This window comes from Salvia splendens, chromosome 6 (assembly GCF_004379255.2).
Source record: "Salvia splendens isolate huo1 chromosome 6, SspV2, whole genome shotgun sequence".
In the NCBI taxonomy this organism is placed as follows: Eukaryota; Viridiplantae; Streptophyta; class Magnoliopsida; order Lamiales; family Lamiaceae; genus Salvia; species Salvia splendens.
Genome location: NC_056037.1, coordinates 7,519,644 through 7,539,797, shown reverse-complemented (window position 1 = coordinate 7,539,797; position 20,154 = coordinate 7,519,644). Strand labels below are relative to the sequence as shown.

The 20,154-nt window shown below is 34.3% G+C and overlaps 3 protein-coding genes across 3 annotated transcripts; 1 reads left to right on the top strand and 2 right to left on the bottom strand.

The window, feature by feature from the left end:
- Nucleotides 1–21: 21 nt before the first annotated feature.
- LOC121808712 (peroxidase 7-like) lies at nt 22–1,194 on the bottom strand. The gene is made up of 2 exons (XM_042209307.1): nt 964–1,194; nt 22–771 (listed from the first exon to the last, which is right to left on the bottom strand). The coding sequence occupies exons 1-2, from the start codon at nt 1,192–1,194 to the stop codon at nt 22–24; spliced, it is 981 nt and encodes a 326-aa protein (XP_042065241.1).
- A 1,946-nt stretch (nt 1,195–3,140) lies between these two features.
- On the bottom strand, nt 3,141–4,370 carry LOC121810065 (plasma membrane-associated cation-binding protein 1-like). The gene is made up of 5 exons (XM_042210963.1): nt 4,235–4,370; nt 4,029–4,136; nt 3,842–3,931; nt 3,675–3,759; nt 3,141–3,578 (listed from the first exon to the last, which is right to left on the bottom strand). The coding sequence occupies exons 2-5, from the start codon at nt 4,134–4,136 to the stop codon at nt 3,283–3,285; spliced, it is 579 nt and encodes a 192-aa protein (XP_042066897.1). The 5' UTR covers nt 4,235–4,370; the 3' UTR covers nt 3,141–3,282.
- Nucleotides 4,371–18,738: 14,368 nt separating this feature from the next.
- On the top strand, nt 18,739–19,834 carry LOC121806535 (plasma membrane-associated cation-binding protein 1-like). The gene is made up of 4 exons (XM_042206613.1): nt 18,739–19,008; nt 19,106–19,195; nt 19,278–19,362; nt 19,459–19,834. Exons 1-4 carry the CDS (start codon nt 18,901–18,903, stop codon nt 19,752–19,754), a joined length of 579 nt encoding a protein of 192 aa, XP_042062547.1. The 5' UTR covers nt 18,739–18,900; the 3' UTR covers nt 19,755–19,834.
- Nucleotides 19,835–20,154: the final 320 nt, after the last annotated feature.

Here is a 20,154-nt window from a genome sequence, read left to right as displayed (position 1 = left end):
GAAGTAGCGGCATATCATAATCTAGGCATTGACGCGGTTGCATTTGAGGCGAATCTCGGTATCATCTTCGTCGGCAGAGTAATCAACGATCTTTCCAAGCTTAAGCATCGACGCCGCGAACTGATGCTGGAAAACCTCCGGCTGCGAAGCCAAAGCAGAGACGATCGAAGCCGTTCGTGAATCGGAGTATAACATTTGGTCGGTAGATAGCAACCCCATCTTCTTCTGCAAATTCTTGTAGTACTGCACGTCGAATTTCCTAGGAGTGACGGCGTCCATCTCCACGGTCTCCGACGCCCACCGGCACTTCCGCCGCAAGAAATTCAGGTACCTCGGGTCGATGGTGGGGTCGGGTTTCCGGGTGCCCTTGTAATTGAAGAGCCTGTGCTGGAGGCTGGCGCACCCGCTTCTCCCGATGGTGTGGGCCCCCGAGAGGACAACGAGGTCGAGCACGTTCAGCCCCTTGGACTGGAAGAGCTCGATTAGGTCGGTTATCCTCTCGCGGCCGCTCGGGAGGGACTGGGCTTCCTTCGCCAGGGAGATGCGCCCGTCCTTTCGGCCGTAGGGGACTGACCAGAAGGGGCCGCCTACTGCGGCCGTGGCGTCCCTGGCGGCGGAGGCGAGGATGTCGGCGCATGAGACTGTTTTAGGGCATTTTTTCTCGACTTCGGATTTGATGTCGTCGATGACTTGGAAGCCCCTCAGAGAAGCGCTTGCCTTGGCACTTCTCTCGCTTCCCTTGTGGTCTAGGAGAATCGAAGCATCGCATCCCTTCAAAGTTACAATAATACAATGAAATTGGTAAATATGGTAATAAAGAAAAGTAATTGATGTATGTTAGTAGTGGGATAATGTGTTTTAAAAAGATTTTTAAAAGTAAAAAAGTGGACTAATTTTATGGGATGAAATAAAATGGTAAAATAAGACTATTTTGGGGACGGAGGAAGTATATGAAATGCGTACTCTGATGGCGCAGTCACGGTAGTGGAGGTTGATGAGAGCAGGGGCGAGAGTGGAGTCGTTTGTGAACCACAGTTTGAGTTTGTGGTGGACTATCTTTTCTAGCTGAGGGCAACTCTTATGGTAGAACGATAAACTTAGATCCTCATCGTACTCGTACCCGTTGCCGTGGACTGCCACCGCGGTCGCCAACACCACCACCAGCATCAATGCATAGCAGCTACGGGACTCCATTACTTGATTGTATGATTAATATTTTGAGTTTCATTTTGGTGTTGCTCATATTTATATACAATTATTATATGAACGTGAGAAGCATTAACCCGGTATTGGTATTGAATAATTGAGTAGGTGACATCAACCTTTGGCTTGATACATTTTGGTTTTGCTATACACGGACGTGCATACCAACACTACTACTTTGGCAACGGATTTTAATATCAATTTATTTTGACTTTTATCTAACTTTTGAGAATGGCGAAAGAAAACTGGGCTGGAGCTGTGAGACTTACTTGGGCCGATAACATTGAGGTCTAAAGATACTATTAATTGGGCTAGTTATAGAATTGCATAAGGGCAAGGCCCAGAAGCATGTGATCATATCAAAAGGCCCTATCAAAGAAATGAAGATCGCAGTGGCGAAGCCAGAATTTTAATGTTGGGGGCCCAACTTACTCGTCATGGTTGTGAGATATTTTTTTATTTTTCATCGCCAAAAACCGATGCGACCTAGATGGGGTAGATGAATAATACGTGCGAAATAACTTTAAAAATGTACTTACTATTAACATTTATAAGATACATTTATGGAAAATTTTATAAGATACATTTATGGAAAAAACTAAGGAGTAATAAATATAAAAATACATTGTGAAACTAAAATTTCAATCTACAAGATTTGGGGCGCCTATGGGAGGCAGAGTGGTAAACCATATGTGCTAAGTATTAGTACATGACTTATGAATATATCTATAGGGGAGTGTTATATTGCAAACTCAATACTTAATTGTTAACTTCAATTAAATAATAGCCCTTAGATATTCAAATCAAGGGCCTAGATCATCAGCCCCGAAATGTCAATACGATCAACAAAAAACGTCAATAAGGGTATTAAGGTCAATTTACAACAAATTAGTTGTAACTAACTTTTGAAAAATATCACATAACTTTAAAACGCATATAACTTTCTCGATTTAAATTATTTTTTCACACAACATATATCAAATTAAAGATAATTTCATAAGGATTCTAACGAAATCTCACTTGCATATGTTCCGATGTCAAAATTTGAAACAAATTTCGATAATTTTTCATTTTTTCGTACTGCAACAAATGTCAATATATTATATAAAATATGTCAATATAATGCATGTAGAATGTCATTCTTAAAGCAATGTGTTGACATAAACAATGCGTTGACATTCTCAAAGCAATGTGTTGACATAAGCAATGCGTTGACATTCTCAAAGCATTGTGTTGATATTTTCAAAACACTATATTGACATTTTCATCAAAAACCCTAATTTGATAGTTTTTTTATCTTTTTCGATTTAATTAATAAAAACGAAAATTACACGTGGCAAATTTTAGATCACTAGATTTCTAAAATCCTATGGTTTTAAATTAGTTGTAGTTAGCTGTTAGGATCGTCGACTGCAACATTAGTTTGATATTGTCCGCTTTGGGTCAAGCCCGCACGAATTTATTTTTGGGTCACTCCCAAAAGGCCTCAAACTAATTGGGGTTGGACAGGAATTATATACACCTTCCAACTTCCCCTACTCATCCGATGTGGGATGGGTTTGTACCCCAACAAACCTCCCCTCAAACCGAGACCACATCGGGAACGCAGTCGACACGAACATGGGTCGTTCCAGCCCTGGCCCCTGGGTCATCCTGGCCCGACTCTAACTCTGAGTCCTTCAGGGCCCGACCCTAACCGGGGCTCATCCAGGCACAACCCATAGCCACCTGGGCTTTGATACCACTTGTTAGGATCGTCGACTGCAACATTAGTTTGATATTGTCCGCTTTGGGTCAAGCCCGCACGGATTTGTTTTTGGGTCACTCCCAAAAGGCCTCAAACTAATTGGGGTTGGACAGGAATTATATACACCTTCCAACTTCCCCTACTCATCCGATGTGGGATGGGTTTGTACCCCAACATTAGCAACTAGAGATTAAGTTAGCAATTGATTACTCCCCTATATGTATATATAATATAAATAATGAAATTGACACATAAAGAATAAGAAATCAATCACATATACAATTACAAACATATTGGTGGCAAATATGAGGGGAGAGAGAGGGCTTCAGCCTTCAAGGCTTAGGAGGGTCTGCTGCTGGTGCTGGCGGCGCATCCTCGAGTTTCTCCTCAACAGCCGCCTCCACAGCGATCTCCTTCTCTTTAACCTCCTCTTTGGAACTCTCAGCCTCAGCCTCAGCCGGTGGCGGGACAGCCTCCTCTTTCTTCTCCTCCTCTTTCTTCTTCTCCTCTTCAACAAGGGCAGGTATGAAAGTGGAGACCTTCTCGAACACAAACAGAACCGGACCAGACACGTATGCTGGTCCAACTTTACTAGCTGCTTCGCTCACTGATTTTGAACCCGGAAAATCTGGCCCAACCAACACAACCGTAGCAAATACAGACAGATATCAACTATATGTAGTATTTGATAATATGATTATGATATTATGGGATATATACGTACCGATCTTAGCAAGCTCGTCGAGGAATTTCTGGACTGCTGCGGAGTGCTTTTTCACAGCTGCATCCGTTGGTTCCTTGATCAAAGCCTACATATATATATAGTACATATCGGAGTATAAGATGGGAGTATTATACAATTAAGAATATTCAACGAATTTGGATGAAGACCTTAATCTCAGTAGATGAAGCTTGATAGATTTCGGTAACTTTGGGCTCAAGATCTGTCTTTTTCTCTTCACACTCTTTCGAATATTGCTCCTGCTCAGTTAAAGAAGCATATGTGATACCAACGTAGTAATTAAACAAGGATAGATGATCATAGATATGTGATGATTAAGTATATATATATATATACCTTAGATTCATCGAAGGCCTTGCAAGCTTCAAGAGCAGCTGCCTTTTTTGGGTTCTCAAAGACTTTCTTGATCTTGGGCAGAACCTTGGATTTCCAGTAGTTTACCATCTTAAGTAGGAGTACAAATCAAATACTCCACTTGAGTAATTATCACAAATATAAGTACGTAATGTTTATATTAAGAGAAGTGATTTCAAGAAGAAAACCTTGTTAACTAATAAGCTGCAGGTATGAGGCGTTGAGAAATAGTAGTAATGATGAGAATGAAAGGTGCAAAGAAATATAGAGAGCAATGCGTGTCAGCAACACAAACACATATTTAAAACCAAAACTCGTTACGGGAGGGGCAATGGAGCTAGGGTCAAAATTGTCATGTTAATTAGTACTCCATTATAAGATCGATCATTTTTTTTATTTAAATTGATAGAGACTGGAATTGATCAATAGATTATCTATTAAAAAAAAGGAAAAAAATCAATCACAGACAGCAACGGTTGCTAGCTGGCAATCAAGATCATCCAGAGTTGCCAATTACACACCGGTCCCACTCCCATTGATATGTTCGTCCAATCCCATATCTATAAAACATAATCTCATCCTTTTATTTTGATTTTTATCTGAAAATTACTCTTAATTTACTTAAATTTAATTTTTTGCTTTCATACTTTATGCATTTTCACTTTTCTCTCCTACTTTACTAACTTTATCATTTTTCTCTTATGCTTTACTAGTTTTGTATATTAAAATTTATGTCATCTGACTTATGAAACTATTTTCAGTAGACAAAGGGAGGGAGTATAGAGAGGGCGTTCCGACACGTATGGTAGTATAACATACTTCTCGCTCTTTGAATGAAATCATATTTTCTTGTCCAAATCCAACCCAAACCAACAACATGCATGAATCATCATCTTCAATTATTAGCTCATCAACTATTCTTATTCAAACGTGGCCTCGCTGGTATTTACTTGTCTGCAACACACCGATGGGAATCTTGAACTCTACTGATTGTCACATATCCTTCATTTATAAACATATAATGAGAATTTTTATGATTCATGCCACTTAATATCTACCAACTCATCCTTATGGGTTACTCCATGAGTTTCTATCACGGTCTATCAAAGCCAGTCGCCCAATATGGACTAAAATTTTTAACCACCCTCTAGCTAGCCAGGCCGAAACAAAAAAAAGGACTAATTCGACAATATATCCGAGCTTCAGTTTGATGGAAAGCTGGTCCAATCCAATCATAAAAAAATGTCAAACTCCTTCAAATAACTCCACTTAATTAATACCAACGTTGCAATAGAAAAAGTGAACAAAACATATCATAGATGATCTTTAGTCATGATCCAATTAAAGATTCTATTACATTACTTATCAAATTTTGAGACTATAAATCGTATTCCCTTCCAGTTTACCAATATGATATATCCTTGAATGAAATGAGCATCACAAACACGTTCAACAATTGTGGGGTATTGGAGCCACATAGCAGCCAACACATTTTTCACCTACATTATCAACACATTCATTTTCTCTTTATTCCCATTATCCAACTCCAACACCCACACAATAGAGATAGAGAGAACGAATAGTACTAATTAGTACTTTTATGAATGCATTTATTTTCCCGGAAATGTTCAATTACTTTGTTTGAAACATATTTGCTATATTACAAATGAGGTGTAACCAAATCGTAACTATCTTAATTTGGCCACTTTGATAATTAATCATTACATTATATTTAAAATATCAACACAATGACATGAGTATGTCAATACAAATAGATTGGAATAGCTTTGTTTTTGTGTTGACATTTAAATATTAACATAAAGATAAAATATGTCAATCCAAATTTGTGTTAATATTTTTAATATAATGTGTTGATTAGTTAGCAAACTAAGCTAATCACATCCTAACGCGACTCTATTATACTTCCTCCGTCCCACAGAAAGATGACTCCTTCCTTAGGCGACACGAGATTTTATGCAACTTATTTTGTGTGTTAAGTGCAAAGAATAAAGTAAGAGATAAGGAATAAAATAGAGATAAAATGTTTTCATTTTTAATAATGAGTAATTTTGATTGGGACAAACCAAAAAGAAAAGTAGGTCATCTTCAGAGGACAGAAGGAGTATATACTACGTGTAGTTAATAATACATTAGTATTTATTTATTTTGTAACTTTTTCTAAGTTGGAGAATGGAAGGTGAATTGAAGTATTAAGATGTTACATGCTATAAGATCGCGACAAATCGTGTGGGTTGAATTGTAACCGGGTCAATCTAATAACGACGAAATCTAATAAGGCCTAATCAAAACTCGACATATTAAGAAAATTATCAACCCGTACACAAACTCGACCTACTACTTTCAAACCTGAACCTGACCGCACCTGATACGAATCTATTAACGACGATATAATATGGGTTGACATGACACAATAATTACCTGAACCTGATATTACATGAAAAAAATCTTATTACACGATTTAAACCTGATTTACAAGAACCTAGAGAATGGACTAAAACACATTTTTAAGGAATAAAATAATTAAAATAATACTCCCTCCATTCGGTAGTGGATGTGTTTTTTTTAGCACGCGATTTAAGAAAAATTGTGTTAAGTGAATTAAGTAAAAGAGAATAAAGTAGGAAATTAAAAAGGTAGAGAGGTGAATAGAGACTAAAGAAGAGAAAATAAAGTAAATGAGAATAAATGTGTTGACTCTTACTAAAAATGGAAATGACTCTACTAATATGAAATGTACGAAAATGACAAAATGACTTCACTACTATGGAACGGGGGAATCCTCATCTTTGAACTATCTCAATTATCAATACGTGTTATAATAAAAGGGACGATCCATTATTTCGTTTGATTATGAGTCAGAAAACAATATGTGACGATACAACGAGAAGGAAAAATAATATTCCTTCATTCATAGAAAATAATTTTATTTATTAATAATATATATTTTAATTTACAATTGATAAAATAAGTAAGAGACAACAAATTTTAATACTCGTGGGCAGATGAAGTAGTAAACGATAAATATATAGTTAAGCGTGCTTACGTAATTAGTCGCATTCAATATGTGGGTGATAGTGCATTTGGCGTCTAAGCATAGAATTCGTTCTTGATTTTGACCCCGAATAGAATACATAATTGATGCATATGTAGTCATTCAACTTTCTAATCCTAATCCTAATCTCGCTATACTCCTAACAAATTTTATTTGCTAAAGAAACTCCAACTATTTAATCATCATACTCCATAATTAATACTATGGAATATGTTGAGTTGCCCAACTATATAACAAGATCCATGTACTTAGACTAGATATAAGCCATAGGGATGATATTTGATTTGATAAGGTTTAACACCATATCTAAGAACATGTTTGTTTGGTAGAAAAATAAAGTCAAGTACAAAAAAAATAATTCCTAGGATCGATTACTTTTTTAGGATCATGATTCTTGGAATTTTGGTTTTTGGAATTTATGATTAGTGATAATTTGATTCTTGAAAAATATAGTGACTGTATTTGCAAACTATGAAATATAATTTGGTTTTTGGTTTTAGGGCCATTAGGACCATAGTCAATCCCTCTATGTTAGGATTTAAACTGTAACTTTTATTTACTTGTAATTCTAACGTTAACGTTGTCAACAGAATAGTTTTCAAGTTTTATAATATAGTAGTAGTATATTATTATGACAAAATTTACTGTTTTTTTTATTTTGCACGTAATTGTGTGTGTATATATGGAGTATAATTAAGATGATAACATGTTCATTACAAAAAAAATTAAATAAATAAAATAAAATTCAATGAGTGTAACCTAGCTACATGCTGGTAACCTCTCTTCCTCTATCTCTCTCCTTAAATCATGGGTCTTATTAGTTAATTGTAATTGAAATTGTCAAATATTTTTGTAAAAAATACAAATGATTTAGTTTGAATGGTGGTAGCATTTACTAAAAATATATGTATATGTACATTAGTTTTTTTTAATATATTTAAATAAATTTATAATTATATTTATGCATATTTATCAAAATTATTATTGTATAATAAAAATATTCACTTCTTATGAAAAAGATAAAGTAATCGTGCATTGCAGGTGGGCAAACTAAACGTATTTTCCATATTAATTATGATGATGAATGCATGATCGGAGCGGGTTTCTTTAGCAAAAGTAAAATTTCTTAGGAGTATTATAGAAAAGAGATTATAATTAATAATTAAGATTAGGAATAGACTAGGATTATGAGTAAAAAAGTTGAGCGACAAAATCAAGAAAGAATTCTATGCTTGGACGCCAAATAGCATTATCAATTTATCACCCATTGATTGCGACTAATTACTTAACCACACTTAACAATATATACACGCATAAATGTAATTAAATGATAACCATACCTTATTTTATAACCATCATCAATTATAGACTACTGGATTAAAAAATCTAACGGTCAGTATCATGTGTTAATTTAAATATATTATTAAAATATAAAATGGTACTCTCTCCGTTCCTTATTAATAGAGACATTTCTTTTGAGCACGAAAATTAAGAATAGTGGGTTAGGTGGATGACGAATAAAGTAAGAGAGAATAAAGTAACAAATTAAGAGAGAGTCTTACTTTTGCCAAAAATAGAAATAATTCAATTATCTTGAAACTTACTAAAAAAAATCGACTCAATTAACGAGAAACGGGGGAATATATATATATATATATATATATATATATATATATATATATATAGGGGAGCGTTATTCTCCTTTTCACATCTTAGATCATTTTTCCTTCTTAATATTACGCGTTAGATCTAAGGCATCAACAGATCAGATTGATTCTATAAAACTGGTTCCGTGTTGCATTATAAAAGGTGGTTGTATGCATTACAGGGTTATTATTGACATTTGACGGAAAAGTAACTGCCACATTTTGGTATCTGCGAATAATGCACCACATGGTCACGAGTAATGCATATAATTGACTATATAATGCACAATATGTGAACTGCAATGCATACGAATAAGATGTACCATGTTATGATGTTTGGACACACGTTTCTTGTTTCCCCTAAGTGTTTAATAAGCTTAGGGGCTAGGGTATAGTACGTAGACACGTATGTAATCTTCACATGGTAACGAGTAATGGATATAATTGACTATATAATGCACAATTTGTGAACTGCAATGCATACGAACAAGATGTGTTGTGTTATGATGTTTGACACACGTTTCTTGTTTTCCCTAAGGATTTAATAAGCTTAGGGGCTAGGGTATAGTACTTACGCATTAATAACAAATTATAAAACGATACGAATAATTCACCAAATTGTCACGAGTAATGGATGTTATTAACTATATAATGCACAATATGTGAACTGCAATGCATACGAATAAGATGTACCATGTTATGATGTTTGACACACGTTTCTTGTTTCCCCTAAGGGTTTAATAAGCTTAGGGGCTAGAGTATAGTACGTAGACATTACTAACAAATTGTTGTTATTGGAATATACGTATGTGCATTATTTGGTTTAGGTAGTGCATTATGTAGCTGTTAATTGTCATTATCTCAGTATATTATGCATTATTAGAGGTATTGTGTATATGAGTTAATCAACGGATTGAAGATTACATACGTGCATTTAGTAATGTCTACGTACTATACCCTAGCCCCTAAGCTTATTAAACCCTTAGGGGAAACAAGAAACGTGTGTCAAATATCATAACATGGTACATCTTATTCGTATGCATTGCAGTTCACATATTGTGCATTATATAGTTAATAACATCCATTACTCGTGACAATTTGGTGAATTATTCGTATCGTTTTATAATTTGTTATTAATGCGTATGTACTATACCCTAGCCCCTAAGCTTATTAAACCCTTAGGGGAAACAAGAAACATGTGTCAAACATCATAACACAGCACATCTTGTTCGTATGCATTGCAGTTCAAAAATTGTGCATTATATAGTCAATTATATCCATTACTCGTTACCATGTGAAGATTACATACGTGTCTACGTACTATACCCTAGCCCCTAAGCTTATTAAACCCTTAGGGGAAACAAGAAACGTGTGTCCAAACATCATAACATGATATATCTTATTCGTATGCATTGCAGTTAACATATTGTGCATTATATAGTCAATTATATGCATTACTCGAGACCATGTGGTGCATTATTCGTAGCGGTTTCCAGCCATTATTAGATTACTATTGTACCCTCATAATGCACAAAATAGGACAAATAATGCAACACGGGATTAATTACCCAATGTTGATCTTGATGGTTCATTTCTCTAATCTAATGGCTGATATTAAGAATGAAAAAGGAGGAAATATAGGAAAATGAAATGAATACATCCCTATATATATATATATATATATATATATATATATAGGGGTGCATTATAATGATAACCCCAAATTCCGTAATAACCCTATAACCAAATCTGGACCACACATTTTTAAAAAAGCGCGGGGGTAAATATGTCATTTCGCTCATGATAAAATTTACGTATCCAAATTTCGCTCATTTAATTTCTGAATTTCGCTCATTTTATCATTTTATCAGTCAGTCAAAAGTATCATTTTATCAACTCAGAGTATCATTCTATCCGGGAAAACTATCATTCAATGCAATAAACCTAAAATATATCATTTTATCATTTTATCAGTCAGTCAAAAGTAACATTTTATCAACTTAGAGTATCATTCTATCCGTCAAAACTATCATTTTATCAGTTTTATGTCATTTTGTCACGTTAAAGTATCATTTTATCAGCTTATATGCAATTTCTTCAGCTAAACTATCATTTTTATAAGGTTACTGTCATTTTATCCGCTTAGATTATCATTTTATCAGGTAAAAGTATCATTTTATTAAACAAAAATGTCATTTTATACACCAAAAATACCTATCATTCTATCGGCTGAAAGTATCATTCTACCCGGCAAAACTATCATTCTATCGGCTGAAAGTATCATTCTATCCGGCAAAACTATCATTTTATGCAGTAAACCTAACATTTATAAGCTAAAAGTATCATTTTATCAACTCAGAGTATCATTCTATCCGGAAAAACTATCATTTTATAAGGTTTCTGTAATTTTATCCGCTTAGATTATCATTTTATCAGGTAAAAGTATCATTTTATTAAACAAAAATGTCACTTTATACACCAAAAATACCTATCATTCTATCGACTGAAATTATCATTCTACCCGGCAAAACTATCATTCTGTCGGCTGAAAGTATCATTCTATCCGGTAAAACTATCATTTTATGCTGTAAACCTAACATTTATAAGCTAAAAGTATCATTTTATCAACTCAGAGTATCATTCTATCCGGCAAAACTATCATTCTATGCAATAAACCTATAATTTTATCATTTTATCAGTCAGTCAAAAGTATCATTTTATCAACTCAGATTATCATTCTATCCGGCAAAACTATCATTCTATGCAATAAACCTATCATTTTATCAGTCAGTCAAAAGTATCATTTTATCAACTCAGAGTATCATTCTATTTGGCAAAACTATCATTCTATGCAATAAACCTATCATTTTATCATTTTATCAGTCAGTCAAAAGTATCATTTTATCAACTTAGAGTATCATTCTATCCGGCAAAACTATCATTCTATGCAATAAACCTATCATTTTATCATTTTATTAGTAAGTTAAAATTATCATTTTATCAACTCAGAGTATCATTCTATCTGGCAAAACTATCATTCTATGCAACAAACCTATCATTTTATCATTTTACGTGATATTTGGCGAAATTCAGAAATTAAATGAGGGAAATGACAGTTTTACCCCCACGCTTTTTTTATGAAGTAAATCTAAGTTTGAATCTCAAAACTATCATTCTATGCAATAAACCTATCATTTTATCATTTTATCATTTTACGTGATATTTGGCAAAATTCAGAAACTAAATGAGGAAATGACAGTTTTACCCCCGCGCTTTTTTTTATGAAGTAAATCTAAGTTTGAATCTAGACCGCGTGATTTTAAAAACGTGTGGTCCAGATTTGGTTATAGGGTTATTACGTGATTTAGGGGTTATCATATGATCACGACTCTATATATATAGCACGTCAAATGGATCCTCGATGGTGCTCCATGCTCACTGAGTCACTGTCCCATCTTAATAATCCAATTCAACTTCCATCCTCCAACTTTAAAAAATATATATAGATGGAGTTGTGATTAATGTCGAACCAATTTTAAAGATCGAACCAGAGATCAAATTAGGACCATTAGATCTAGTTTTTTGATGAGATGTGCTGCTGTATAAATTTTTTTCGGTCTTCATTACAAGCCCATTTTACTTCATTGTATTAGGTTTATTAGTTCATTCCGTACGTAATACCTTGAAACTACAACATGTTTTTACTTGCTTCCATTAAGGTTTGAAATGATTCAACATATGCTTCATTCGAATTCATTGACCTGGGTTTTTACTTTATTCACTTTAAAAAATGCAATTTATTCAAGTGGATTTATTACTTCATTCAGAAACATTATTACTTCATTGGATAAAGTTTTTACTTCATTCCAATAGGACTTCAAATGCTTCTACACATACTTCATTCAAATTGTTTATTACATCATTCCATGTGTTTATTACACCATATCATCCTTTGACCCAGAAAATGATCAATAAAAAAAGGCTGAAAATGAAACGTCGCGTCTTTTCGTTTTCATAACTGTTTTTAACAGCTTTTGGCAGGTTTCAAAAATTGCAAATTAGTCCTTCGACCCCAGCCAGGGGCTCAGCCCCTTGGACCCCGCTACTCGGGGGCGCTGCCCCCGAACCCCTGTCTAATCATAATGAATTCAAACAAGTGTGCACGCCGCACTTCCAAACTTATACGATGTCTCATTATGATAATATTGATCAATCAAGTTAATCCAATTACACTAAAATAACCAACATGATAGACATTGTAGAGAGAAAGAACGGTACACGACGGCGAAACCGCATTTACGTACTGGAATGAAGTAATAATTATATTGGAATAAAGTAAAAACCTACTGGAATGAAGTAATATATTCTCAAATAAAGTTAAATCTTCGTAACATGTTAGTATGACTTATTTGCCTTCGGATAAATTAAAATAGGCTCGTGATGAAGGCGAAAATAATTTATAAATTTGTGCATCTCATCCATAAAGAACTAGATCTAAAAGCCCTAATTAGGTATAGTTCTGTGGTTCGGCAATAAGGAGTGGATTTGCATATAATGAGACTCTCTCTATATATAAGGTCATCTTCTATTGCTTATATCATCATAATCCAAAATCAAGACCAAATCTCCACCATTAAATTTTAAAATGAGTGGATGAGATTAAATCTTACGAATTTCAATAAATAGTAGACAAAATATCAACAAAAGGGTAAGATCGTCATTCTATTATCATTATCATAGTTTTCGTGTTTTTTTATATCAACATAGTGTATTACAAATATCAACACAATGACATGAATATTTAAACACAAGTACACGAAAATATCAACATAGTTTTATTGAGATTTCACATGAATTATATTGAGATTTTGTATGCATTAAGTTGAGATTTTTTTATGTACTTGTTGGTAAAATATATGCTTATTAATATATACGAAAACTGAAATAAAAATCATCAAATTTCATCATCCGAATATCATTGGAACTTATGCAATTGAGACCACGTTAAAATCCTTATAAAATTACCTTTAATTTGATATATTATTTTGCGAAAAAATAATTTAAATTGAGAGAGTTACGTAAATTTAAAATTTTAGAATTTTTTTAATAACAGAGAATTGACATTAATACCCTTTATTTTTATTTAATACTCATTTAAATTTAAAATATAATCCACTTGACATTATATCAACCACTAGATCTCCTCATTTAATGGTTAAAAATTGATCTTAGTTTTAGATTGCTAATTAGTTAGCAATTGATAACCTCTATATATATACATAGTTATAGGGTTGCATTAGTGTGTTAACTAATTTACAGTAATAACTAATAACTTTCAATACTGTGTATTAAAATTATCAACACAAAGACAAAATTTATCAACACAAGAAAGATTGATAAATTTATGTCTTTGTGTTGATATTTTTAACATGCAAAATTGATATTTAGTTATTAGTTATTACGATAAGAAGTTAGTATTTGATCACACACCTATATATATATATATATATATATATGGAGATGTGGTAGTGATAAAATGCAAAATCATATATTGTACAAACTCCACACTATGATCTGGACTATTAAAAAATATCAACAGATGAAAAAATAGTAGCAACAAAAAATGTCAACACAATATCAACATAGCATCAACCGTTGACACTATGTTGACATTTCTGTTGCTACTATTTTGTCATCTGTTGACATTTTCTAACGGTTCAAATCATAGTTTGGAGTTTGTACAATATTTAGAGTTTGCATTTGATCATATTCCTAGGGAGATGAGTATAACTAATATTAAGTATATAACTAGAGAATAAATTGTTGGGACTACCGCAGCGGAAGACACGGAAAACAAACAGGTCCATACGAATCTATTTAGGTGATTATGCATTCGATTCCAATTTCATACAATAAAACTAGATCTATAGATTAATACATCAAATAAACACGTAGACATGCAATTTGACGTATACATATAATTGTTACCTCTTGATCCATCATAGGATCGAAGTTGCTTGCTGCACCACCCGGAGATCCTTGATTTATCGACCACAAATCTTCCATACTATTCCCACGTCCTTGATTATTCATCCGTGTGGGCGGATCTCGAACAATCAAATAAAAGTGATATGAGATCTAGGGAAAACCAATCACAAACACGAGATTGTCTTGATCTAATCCTATGAATTAGGATAGAACAAGAACAAAACAAGAACCCTATTCTCCCACGTGCTGCTAGGGCACGAAAATCGAGACCAAGAGGGAGGGAGAGAGGTGCCGACTTGGGGGGCTAAGGGTTATGGTTTTGGAGTTGTGTGTGTTGTGTTGTGTTGTGTTGTGTTGTGGTGTGCTAGGGTTTCCCACCTCTTCACTATATATAGGCTTGGACTTGTTGGGCTAGGATGGGGATCCATAGAATGAGATAGATGTTGGGCTCACCCATTAGATAAATATCTAATTAAATCAAATGACCAATGATTTAATATATTATCAATGAAATATTATTTTGTTCCACTAAAGAATAATATTGCACTCTCATCTAAATTACCAAATTACAAATAACTTGGGTCCATTTAATTTTATAGTATTTCATGCGTTTAAGATTATCTTAATCCGTCAATTTATTTCTTTGTCTGTTATATGACTTGAATTAAATTAATTCTCCAAAGAGTTTTCTAGTTTGAAACTTTATTTATTATTCATGGAAATAAATTCCAACGGTGCATATTTATGAATAATAAATTCATTTTTCAAACACCTCTTGGGGATTTAATCATACCACACTGGGTACGCGAATTCTATGAAATAATATTCCAATACCTTAATGTTATTCAATTACTACCACCCAAGATATCATGTTTGAGTTACGTACAAACTCTCTCATACTGATAAGTCAAAGTGGCGTTTGATTAAATAAACAATATTGATATTAATTTCATAGACTAGAAAATACTAAAATTTCTGAAATATATTCTTTCAGTAGATAGCAATAAAGAATACATTTCGTATTAGATCCTTTCAATGTTTTACCACACCGGTGTTACTAATATCTTCTTAGGTAAGAGAGAATTATCACAAACACCGCAACCATACCAATAGGTAGCCAAAGTCTATCTAGGTTGTGAATACGTTTTTCTTCTTACTAGATCTGGCCAAGTCCCCTACTGGAAAACTTATGAGGATTCATCGAATTTCCCTACTTTGACCTTCTTAGTAAGAAGCCTTAGACTTGTTTATTATATTTTAATAAATAAACCAATATATTATATTATTTATTCTCATAATTAGGTAAACAAGTGGACGTGGCGTTTCTCGTATACATGCACAAGCTGACTGTACAATGACATGTACGCTCGAAACATCTTTTAGTATACAAACCCCGACACAAATCTCAGCCATTATATCAAAATGATCTAGCTCACTATGTGAGCGATTTAGTTCACGATAAGAGTGATTTAGTTCACTACTGGAAGGAGTGAACCAAAACACTGTTATAGTGAAGTATTTATTTCGTGAAGGATTTAGTTCACTGTAAAGACGTTTTGGTTCACTCCTTTCTATAGTGACCTAATCACTCTTATAGTGAACTAAATCGCTCTTATAGTGAACTAAATTCGTGTTCTCTAGTTATGCATTGAAGTAGTGTTTTCCCTAGATCACTACTCTCTCTCTCTATATATACATATATATATGGTCTTGTTAGGTTGAGATTTTTGGGCCTAATTGAGAACTAAGATGCATTTTCAGCCACTCATTCACAATTTTCGCGCGATGTCAACTACTGAGACATTATATCAACTACGGAGACATTATGTCAACTACGATGTCAACAACAAATGTTATTTATGTCAACTATTATGTCAACAACAATATTTTATAAATAATTAATGTCAACAACAAATACTTTCATGTCAACGACCTATATTATTTATGTCAACAACAACAACGTTTTACATATAATATATGTAGATATATGTAGTTGACATGGATTATATATGTAAATGGCATGGATTGTACACATAGTTGACATGAATTGTATATGTAGTTGACATTATATGTGTGTAGTTGACATGCATTGTACACATAGTTAACATTATATGTGTGTAGTTGACTTGAATTGTATATGTAGTTAACATTATGTGTGCAGTTGACATTAATTGTATATTTAGTTGACATATATTATATATGTAGTTGACATTATATGTGCGTAGTTGACATTATAAAAATGAGATATCTAAATCTTGAATCTACCTCTGAGCAACTAATTCCTAACTAGGGAATATCACCAAACACCTAGAGTGCATTATGATTAAGCTTGATTCCCCAATCCAGCTCACATCCAACACAATTAATAATCCAAACCCTAAAACTTCCAATTCCATAAACGAATCAATAATTAAGCTTTCAAAAAGTTCAAATCCACCTTCAACCAATAAATCAACCAACAACTAAATGCCTAATTAATTACTACGAGTAGTATAATACAACAAAACAAAAACACACTTGAAGGTCTACGAGCAGAGGAACGTGAGTTTCTTCAACTTTGGCAACAATAGAGAGGCAAGCAACGGCCACAAGCTGCATCAGCCACGACCTCTTCTCTGCATCTCCCTCCAAACTCACCAAGAATCTGTCCACGAAATTCACGCCCAAGACGGCGGCCGCGGCGGAGAATTTATGATGCGAAGCGATTTTGAGAACAAATTCTACGGCTTCATTTCTAGCCGATGAAGAGAGGCGCCTGGATTCGGGCGGTGCAATTTGTTGTCTGTGCAATTTCTAGCTGATGAAGAGAGGTGCCTTGGAATGCCGATCGCCGTTGAAGGATTCTCCTCTTTTGCTCTACTTACCATTCGGCCATTTCATAATTAATTAATCTAAAAATATTTTTTATGTGATAAATTCTGGACCACTCATTTAATAAAAATGAGTGACCGATAATGTATCTCAATTCGCTAAAAAATCTCAATTGATCATAACCCACCCATATATATATATAAATAAAATAAGCACGTATTATTAATTAATTACACGAGGTAGTGTAGTACATAATTAATATAGCTAATATGTTTCAAACAAAGTAATTTAACATTTCCGGGAAAATAAATGCATTCATAAAAGTACTACTATTCATTCTCTCTCTTGTGTGGGTGGGTGTGTGTTGGAGTTGGATAATGGGAATAAAGAGAAAATGATATGTGTTGATAATGTAGGTGAAAATGTGTGTTGGCTGCTCTGTTGCTCCAATACCCCACTTGTGAGTCGCGACACATTATATGAACGTGTTTGTGATGCTCATTTCATTCAAGGATATATCTGAAATATGGAGTATAAGTTATTGGTAAATTGGAAGGGAATACGATGTATAGTTTCAAAATTTGATATGCAATGTAGTACTATGAATAAGACATGATATAGAATCAATAATTGGATATAGGTATAGTGTAGCATACTTAGTTCACTTAAAGATCATATATTGCCACATTTTATATCAATAAAAGTTCCAACGCAATACCAATTGGTATTAAGTGGAGGGGTTGGGTTTATTCTGGCCGGACTAAATCAGTTCTCCATTGAATTGGCCCAAACTAAAACTCGGATATATTGCTAGGATATGTAGGGCCTCTCTCTCTCTCTCATCTTTCTCTGTATGTTAGATATATATGTGATGAGCATATCAATAGGAGTGGGACCGGTGTGTCATATTGGCACCACTGGATGAGCTTGATTGCCAGCTTGCAGCTGTTGCTGTTGCTGTTTTTTCCTCTCATCTGTGATTGATTTTTTACCTTTTTTTAAATACATATATATATTGATCAATTCTACTCTGTATCAATTTGAATAAATAAAGATGATCGATCATATAATGATTAACATGACAATTTTGACCCTACCTCCATTGCCCCTCCCATAATTAAGCAAGCGGCCAGTTTTGGTTTTAAATATGTGTTTGTGTTGCTGACATACACTAGTATTTCTTTGCACCTTTCATTCTCATCCCTACGCCTCATACCTGCAGCTTATTAGTTAACAAGGTTTTCTTCTTGAAATCACTTCTCTTAATATAAACATTACGTACTTATATTTGTGATAATTACTCAAGTGGAGTATTTGATTTGTACTCCTACTTAAGATGGTAAACTACTGGAAATCCAAGGTTCTGCCCAAGATCAAGAAAGTCTTTGAGAACCCAAAAAAGGCAGCTGCTCTTGAAGCTTGCAAGGCCTTCGATGAATCTAAGGTATATATATATATATACTTAATCATCACATATCTATGATCATCTATCCTTGTTTAATTACTACGTTGGTATCACATATGCTTCTTTAACTGAGCAGGAGCAATATTCGAAAGAGTGTGAAGAGAAAAAGACAGATCTTGAGCCCAAAGTTACCGAAATCTATCAAGCTTCATCTACTGAGATTAAGGTCTTCATCCAAATTCGTTGAATATTCTTAATTGTATAATACTCCCATCTTATACTCCGATATGTACTATATATATATGTAGGCTTTGATCAAGGAACCAACGGATGCAGCTGTGAAAAAGCACTCCGCAGCAGTCCAGAAATTCCTCGACGAGCTTGCTAAGATCGGTACGTATATATCCCATAATATCATAATCATATTATCAAATACTACATATAGTTGATATCTGTCTGTATTTGCTACGGTTGTGTTGGTTGGGCCAGATTTTCCGGGTTCAAAATCAGTGAGCGAAGCAGCTAGTAAAGTTGGACCAGCATACGTGTCTGGTCCGGTTCTGTTTGTGTTCGAGAAGGTCTCCACTTTCATACCTGCCCTTGTTGAAGAGGAGAAGAAGAAAGAGGAGGAGAAGAAAGAGGAGGCTGTCCCGCCACCGGCTGAGGCTGAGGCTGAGAGTTCCAAAGAGGAGGTTAAAGAGAAGGAGATCGCTGTGGAGGCGGCTGTTGAGGAGAAACTCGAGGATGCGCCGCCAGCACCAGCAGCAGACCCTCCTAAGCCTTGAAGGCTGAAGCCCTCTCTCTCCCCTCATATTTGCCACCAATATGTTTGTAATTGTATATGTGATTGATTTCTTATTCTTTATGTGTCAAACTAGCTATACTCTTCATAGTTCATACCCCTTTTTTTTTGTTTACCACAACAGTTTGGGAAACTTTGATGAATGAATTTTTTACTATTTTGATACTCCACCATTGATTTTTGTATTACAGTCTATTGGATATATAAGTACCCTGTACCCCTAATACATGCATGTCTCTCTTATTTTTCATGATTCCATAGATTAACTATATATACTTAGAGCATCTCCAATAGCGGCGAGCGCACAGGCTAGCCGGTTCTTGGCCCTCGTCGGTCCGCTCGCCGAACCATTGCAGCCGGCGAGCACCAAAACGGCGAGCGCA